The sequence below is a fragment of the Giraffa tippelskirchi genome, chromosome 8 (assembly GCF_054371585.1).
Source record: "Giraffa tippelskirchi isolate mGirTip1 chromosome 8, T2T-mGirTip1v1.2.pri, whole genome shotgun sequence".
Classification (NCBI taxonomy): Eukaryota; Metazoa; Chordata; class Mammalia; order Artiodactyla; family Giraffidae; genus Giraffa; species Giraffa tippelskirchi.
Window position 1 is genome coordinate 143,593,858 of NC_137282.1, and position 8,343 is coordinate 143,602,200.

At 38.5% G+C, this 8,343-nt stretch overlaps 1 protein-coding gene across 1 annotated transcript; it reads left to right on the top strand.

Annotated features, from left to right (window-relative positions):
• Positions 1-1,827: 1,827 nt before the first annotated feature.
• LOC145516966 (olfactory receptor 12D3-like) lies at positions 1,828-5,926 on the top strand. The gene has a single exon (XM_081519077.1). The coding sequence runs from the start codon at positions 4,248-4,250 to the stop codon at positions 5,214-5,216; it is 969 nt and encodes a 322-aa protein (XP_081375203.1). The 5' UTR covers positions 1,828-4,247; the 3' UTR covers positions 5,217-5,926.
• Positions 5,927-8,343: the final 2,417 nt, after the last annotated feature.

The following is an 8,343-nucleotide window of genomic DNA, read 5'->3' on the forward strand; positions in this document are numbered from 1 at the left end:
GGAAAGGACTGTACTTGCCCCCTAGCTATGTGATAAATGAGAAGCCTGCCTCTTAGGCTGTAGTTGTTAAGGGAAGCAAATAGTCCTGTTTCACAGAAAGACTGGGTGTTTCTGTCTATGTCTCTGTGCTGTGCCGGGGGAAATAGCCAGTTAAGAATTGTTTCTCTGTTTGTCACAGACCTGTGGGAGCCAGAGACGTGAACCCTGCTGGCCATTAGAGTCAAATGGTCAAGGGGTGTCCCCTGGATGTTGGGATATATTGTCAATCTGGATGAGGCAGAGGGATAGAAAAGAGATGGGGTCCGCTAAGGCCTCCGTCTATGGAGAATATTGTAGTTGGCCTCTAGAAGTGTGTTAGATAAGACGCCTACCACTTAGGTCAAGCCTTTAAAATAAGCAAATAGATCTCCTTCACATGAAGACTGGACAGATTTCATTATATGGGAGGTTTTATTTGTCTGTTTGTTTTTTGTATTTTTACTGTGCCACATGGCATGTGGGATCTTAGTTCCTTGACCAGGGATTGAACCTGCACCCTTTGCATTGGAAGCTCCAAAACCTAACCACTGGACGACCACGGAATTTCATAACTTGATTTTTAAAAAAGCATTTTGATGCAGTAAAGTCTCCTGGGGCTTCCTTTGCTGTTTTCACCTCCTATGTCTAGTCCTCCCATGAGAACGTAAGAGGGTCACTCAGGGAAGGACTTCGGTCTTAATCACTGGACCACCAGGGAATTCCCTAAGACTGGACACATTGCAATCTGCTGCCTCTTTTCTGAGCTTTGGGGAGTAGTGGGGTGTCAGGTAGCCAGAGTGAGGTCCTGTGAGCCTTTTAAGAACTCTCTGTTAGTTTTCCATAGCCTTGTAGGTCTCACATATGCAAGCCTTATTTTTCAAAGCAAGATGTCTGGGGGCTTGTTCCTCAAGTGAAATTCTTAGAGTTGGGGTGCCAGATGTGGAATCTAAACCCTTCACTTCTTAGTGAGAAGCTGGGAGTTGTGATTTGCCATGCTGGCAATAGAGTGGCCAGATTGCATCTTGGTCTCTCTGCCTGATTCAGTGTGGAATATTTCTCATTGATATGATGTGTAACAGTTCTTCAACTAGTTTCTGGTTTTCTTTTCTGTGTAGCTATAGATTGGGTGTGTCCATGGGAAGAGGTGAGTTCAGAGTCTCCTACTCTGCCATCTTGAACCAGAACCTCTGTTATTCTCTTTTGTTAATTTGGAATCTGCTTGTCAATATCCATGAGCTAAAATATATTTTGAATTGGATAAAAAGTAATCCTTTGGCAAATGTCATCCTGCGGTAGAACTGGATAAAATTCTAAATATTTGATTGAGGTTTCCAGACTATGATTCTTAACATCACAAATTCTCTCTCTGCATCTTGCAAAATGTCTTTATAACCCTTATTCAGAATTCTTTGTAGCCATGATTGTGTGTGTGTGTGTGTGATTACTTATATAGAGTTTGTTCACTTACAGATATTATTTTATTTAACCTTAGTCATCACATCAATCAAATCATATTGGTTTCATTATTATTATCTATTTACAGAAGAGGAAAACCAGAGACCAGAAAGGAAAAGTAACTTAACTATAATCATACTGTGAGCAGAACCAGGATTCTAACTCCAGGAGGTCTTGTTCCAGAGTTTGAGAGTTTTGTTGTATGCATCTATAAATAATCATTATTAAGACATTTTTGGCTAAGGTAGATTTTAAGAAAAATCTGTCAATTTCTCTTCCATTTATAGACAGGATCTATTTTGAGTCTAACAAGGTACTATATTTTTCATTTTGGTGGCTATAAAGCAGTTATTTTGTTGTTGTTTTCTTTTTCTCCGATGTTTCTCAAGTTAAATCATTCACCTTGTCTTGTCAAAATGATTCCATTTAAACTTTATCATCTTTTAATTTCTTAATCTATTTCTCTAAACAATGACACGCTTTGGATCCACAAGCTGTCAAGAGCTTCCAAGGATAGGAATGTATTGTTTAAAAATTGTCATACTTATTCTTTTCTTTAATCTTTCAGTGGAAATCACTCGCTCTGCACAATATTCTTTTTTAGCTAAATGTAGCAAAATGTTCTACCAAAGAGATAAAAAAAATTATCTATTGAAAGATTAAAGTAGAGAGAATCACCCTTCGAGAAGAGATCCCTAGACGTCTATGCTTGGAACATCTCTAGGGAGAGTTCAGAGGGGATTCAACGTATTTATTTTGTGCTTAGAATGGGCATGAAGGTCAAGTCCTCTGTGATTTATATTTACTCTTAGGTGTACAATGTTTGTCATATAAGACTCTGAGCAGCTAAAATCTTTCTGTTAATTTTATACAAAGAGATAATCAACATATTATAGCCCTGATTTTTGAGTTTCCTTATGCAGCAAAACCATATATTTTTTCCAAGGTATGTACACAGAGGAGTAAAGAATAGGGTGAATTGCCATAGTCAGTAGGTAGAACACAGGAGAATAGATAAGAAGGAGGGTTTTTGTTTTTGCGTGTGTACAAATATGTGTGTGTGTGTGTGTGTGTTTGGTGTTTTGTGTATGTGTGTGTTTTATAGAAGGAAATTGAGACCATTAGAAAGGGTGAGTTAGAGTAGCTGGGGAATCTCTTTGAATATAAGTTGCTAAAATTAAAGGATGGAACAAGTGGGTTTATGTCACAATTTCTTAGTTGGAAAAGCTTAGATTTTCTTACTCTGTTTAATCATTCATCTTTTGTATGAAGTAGATATAGCTGCACATATGCATTTCTACCTGTGTCCTTGTCAGTGTTTTTTCGTGCAAGAGATGAAAAACAGTATATAAAGAGCTACTTCGTTTTACTATTTCCCATGTACTGAAAATTATTTAACTAGTCTTGTATGGTCATTTAGTTTGTTTGCAATCTTTTGTATGGCTATGCTTAAATAAATATCATGGCAAATACATAATTTTTGACATTTGCAAACACATCTGAAGGACAATCTAGAAGGTGGAATTGCTTTGAGTGTGAGATTTTTATATTTGATAGTTATTACTAAAATATCTGTTAAAGAGTAAATCAACTGACATCCCCATCTGTGTGTATTTTACCGCCCTCAGGCAAATATAATGTCTCAAACATTTTAATTTTTGTCAAAATAGTATATCATTGTGTTTTAATTTGAAATTCTGTTTTGAATATTTGTATATTTTCTCATTAAAATTATGTTATAGTTTTAGTAGCTTCACTTAGGAATGTTGTGCTGCAGTTTTCTGTTTCACTTCAAGTATTTTTTTCAGAAGAAATATATTTCATTAAGAAATCATGATTTTCTATTTATCTGTTTTTTTTCTTAGTGTACTTTCATGTGGATGCAGAAGTTTTCATATTTATTGTTTATCTATGAACAAGTTGAATTTGGGGGGCAAGCTATCAGGAGGAGGTTTATATGGGAAAGGGGATAGGATATTTTCCCCAGATTCTTGGCTCATTGGTCTCTTCTTGTACTGAAACATTCTTACTGCCTCTGTAGTGATGTACTTTTCTCTTCATTCTATCATTACAAGCACATTCACTCGCTCTTTTCTGATATTCTGGAGAAATTTACTCTTAGTGAGAGGTACTCTTTTTCTGAGACTGAAATTTTTTTGCTGTTTTCAATATTCTCTTGCTGTTAAACAGCTTGGTATTTGGGGGTTTTCCTGTATAAATTGCCCTGTTGCTGCAATGCCCTCTTCTGACACTGACACCAATTCTGCTGATTTGTATTCCTCTGCCTACACATGATTTGAAGTTTGTGGATTTTAAAAAATGTCTTCCAGTTTTATGAAGGTTTAGGTTGTGGAGAACCTACTCTTTTTTAAAAGAGGATATTTAGAACTATTGCTAAGCTTCTACCTGTACCCAGAAATAAATTTTTATAAATTCATCTGACAAGACTCTTTTTAGATACATTCATTTTAATGCTACAATGAGGCTAAAATTGAGTCCTGTTCTCTTGCTGTATTCACTGAATATCTGCTCTTATTCTATATGAGCTGCTTTATAGGTTTAACTCAGCATCCTAAATATGCTTCTTAGTTCTATGTATCACATATATCACACTGACTCAGAATTTGTCACAAATTTCTGTCCTTAAGTATGTTGCCAGTGAATTTAATTATAGCATTTCTAACCATTTTACTCACCCTAGATCATCCTTATATACTTTAAGATGATGAACTTGCTTCATTTAACCCGTACCGTCTACTAGAGCAGCTTTACTAATGCCACTGTTATCACTCCTTCTCAGAGCGATGGAGAACGTTACTACAGTGAATGAGTTTCTCCTGCTGGAACTGACCTCCACTCAGGAGCTGCAGCCTGTTCTCTTTATGACCCTCATGATTATATACATGATTGATCTGTTTGGAAACGGGTCCATATTAGTGGTTGTCATCTCGGAGCCAAGGCTCTACACCCCTATGTATTTTTTCCTGGGAAATCTTTCTTGTCTGGATATCTGCTATTCTTCAGTGACACTGCCCATACTAATGGCAAACCTCCTCTCTGCTCACAAGGCTGTATCTTTCCTGGGCTGCATCACTCAGCTACACTTCTTCCACTTTCTGGGCTGTACTGAGTCCATCTTGCTGGCCATTATGGGTTTTGACCGATTTGTGGCCATCTGTTATCCACTTCGCTATACTGTTATCATGAACCTCAAGGTGTGTATTCTCTTGGCAACTGTGGCCTTGATCACCAGCTTCTTTTATGCTCTGATGCATTCTGTCATGACTGCACATCTGAACTTTTGCCACTCTTTAAAACTCAACTACTTCTTCTGCGATGTGAAGCCCCTCTTAGAGTTGGCTTGTGGTGACATTCGGCTCAATCAGTGGCTCATTTCTTTTGTCACTGGCAGCTTATCTATGGTACCATGCCTCCTCACTTTCCTCTCCTACTTGTATATTATTGGCTTCCTTCTGTTCAAGAACCGGACCTGCCGTGTGCTCCACAAGGCTCTGTCCACATGTGCCTCTCATTTCATGGTCATATCTCTGTTTTATGGAACTGTGGGGCTCACCTACATCCCCCCTGCCTCTGCCACTTCTGTATCACAGGGACGGTATGTGGCTGTCATACACACCACTGTCACTTCACTGCTGAATCCATTAATATACACCCTTAGGAATAAGGAAGTGAAGTTGGCTTTGAAGAGAGTCTTTGGGAGGAGACTGAAGCTGTCTGTCTAAAGAAAATCACTGGCCACACAAAAATAAATAAAAACTGTGCTTTTTAATGATGTTCATTTTCTTGTATCTAATAAATTTGATACATTTCTTGAATTTTGTTTTCATTTCAGAAATGGTAAGGAGATGAGAGGCATCAAGGATGATCATTAATTCTTATTTATTTATGTTAACACCAAGAAATGTCTACAGTGTAGAAGAATTAGGCTATGAATAGAGCAAGGGTGTGATAAAGGTTTTTATTTGCCTTTTGCATAGTAAAATTGTTTTGAATTGAGTTTTCCTTCCTATTAACTAATCCTCTTTATGCATAGAACAATGTATTAAAAAAACTACTCTTGAGATTAGTATGCAGGCTTTACTTTCAAAGACAACTTCATTTGGGACAATTTATTCTCTCTAGGCATGGTTTAATTCAATTTTTCTGGTAATAAGAGCAATAATAAATAAAACATAGTTTCACCATTACGGAATTTATACGTAACTAAAATGAATCAGATAAGAATATAAACATACAAGTACAGCAGAAAATGGCAGGTGAAAAAGACATTTTAAATGTTAATTCGAGGTAAAATCTAGGCTGCCAGGCTCCTCTGTCCATGGGATTCTCCAGGCAAGAATACTGGAGTGTGTTGCCATGTCCTCCTCCAGGATCTTCCCGACCCAGGGGTTGAACCCTGTCTCTTATGGCCCCTGTATTGGCAGGTGGGTTATTTACCACTACTGCCACCTGGGAAGCCCATAAACAATTTTATAATATACCCTAATTACTAGTAAGATATTCATAGTCCCCAAAGTCTTCATCATTGTTATTTGGGGGAAAGTAATTAGATTTTCACTACACTGTATATGCTTTTCTAATATATAGACGGGAGGAAAGGAGAGGGTTCTTGGTGTTAGGCATGCGAGTTCGAAGAGAGCAGCAGCTTCCTGCCACACTTACGGTGGTTCCAGACATAAGTGGGCAAAGACGGTAACACTGAAGGAGACAATTTCATTCCTGTTCACATAAGAATATGAGGGAGAGGCTAATCCTTCTTTATAAGGGTAACATTTTCCTCCTTGACAACTCCCGGTTGAACCATTATGACGGCAAACCAAATTAAACCAAACTGGGTAAGTGGGGCTAAAATAAGTTGTCTTGGAAAAACAAAGAGACTTCCTCATGAGTCTTCTGCAAAGAGAAATTAACTAAGTTAATTCTTTATGAAAGGAGATCTGGGAGACTAATTTAACAATGAACAAATATGTATTGTGTGCCAAGGACTGTTCTAGATGCTCAGAATGCATCATTTAACAGTCAATATACTGATTTTGTAAAACTTATATCCAACTTATGTTAGTCACTCAGTTGTGCCCAACTCTTTGCAACCCTATGGACTGTAGCCTATCAGGCTCCTCTGTCTGTGGGAATTCTCCAGGCAGGAATACTGAAGTGAGTTGCCATTCCCTTCTCCAGAGGAGCTTCCTGACCCAGGCATCAAACCTGAGTCTCCTGCATTGCAGGAAAATCTTTACTGACTGAGTCACTAGGAGAGCCCATATCCAACTAGGGGAATAGGCAATCCACAATAAGCAGAATAAATAGATAAATTATACATGGGATTTCAGAAGGTGCTATGTGTCATGGGGAAATGAAAGGAGCCTGAGTGGGGTTTAGAGTGTAGAAGGGCACCAACAGGATGATCAGAGTAGTTTCATTAAGTAAATGTTATTTGAGGTAAGATTTAAATAAAGTTAAGACTTTTGTCAGACAGCTAGTCATGGAGAAGAGCAAAGGGGAACAGCAAAGAGGCCAGTGAGACTTGACTGAGTGAACAAACGGGAGAAAGGGGGGAAATTAGGCTGGAAGAGTGAAAAGAAAAAGATTTTACAGAGCTTGTAGCATTTTTTTAAGAATCTGATTTTATAGGGAATTCCCTAGTGGTCCAGTGGTTATGACTCAGGGCTTTCACTGTGGTGGGCCCTAGTTCTATCCTTGGAGGGGGAAATAAGATTCCCACAAACTGGGCAAAGCAGCAAAAAAAAAATTGAATTTACGGTCTGAGCTAAGGTGATTGGAGGGTTATGAATGGAAGCATGATGATGGAAGGTGATTTACACATAATTGGGCTTCCCTGGTGGCTCAGCCATTAAAGAATCTGCCTGCAATGCAGGAGACTTGGGTTCGATCCCTGGGTGGGGAAGATCCCTGGAGGAGAGCATGGCAACCCACTCCAGCATTCTGGCCTGGAGAATCCCCATGGAGAGAGGAGCCTGGCGAGCTACAGTCCATGGGGTCACAAAGAATCAGACATGACTGAGCGACTGAGCCCTGCACTGCACTGGGCAAGATTAGAAGCATTAAACTATTGACAATAAGGTTATAGCTATTAACTAAGACATAGTGAGGACTCGTAGCTAGAGAAGGGAAAATAAGCAGTAAGATTCTGTGTATAAACATTTCATAATTGATCCAACAACTAGGAACTGGGGGAATATTGAGATAAAGGTCTAACAAAGTAAGTTCAAGAGAAGGCAAAGAATAGGAATGGAGACCATCAGTTTAGTTATTGTTTTTGAGAAGTTTTGATATAAATATCAGAAAAACGGAATGGTAAAGAAAAATAGTGAAAAAGGAAGACAACAAATTTTTTAGGTTAGGAGAAATAATAGCCTGTTCCTTTGCTGTAGAGAATGCTTCATCAGAGAAAGAAAAAAGAATTATGGAGGAGAGAGTAGCATTGCTGGAGTAGCACTTGATTAAGTGAGGGGGTGTCATCAAAAGCACAAGTGAGAGGGTTGGTTTGTGCATTTGGGAGGTGAGAGGGGGTTCAGGATGGGGAACACTTGTACACCCATGGCTGATTCACGTCAATGTATGGCAAAAACCACTACAATATTAAAAAAGAATAAGAAAAACACAGATGGGGGTGGTGAGGGGAAGCTCAAAAGGGGGAGATATATGTATACTTATGGCTGATTCACATTGTTGTACAGCAGAAAGCAACACAACATTGTAAAGCAATTATCCTCCAATCAAAACCGAATTTTTAAAAAAGCACAGATAATCACTCTCTTGTAATACAGACACAGATGGGAAAGCAGACTTGTACATAGAAGCAAACACATGTGATGCTGAGTCTGGAAG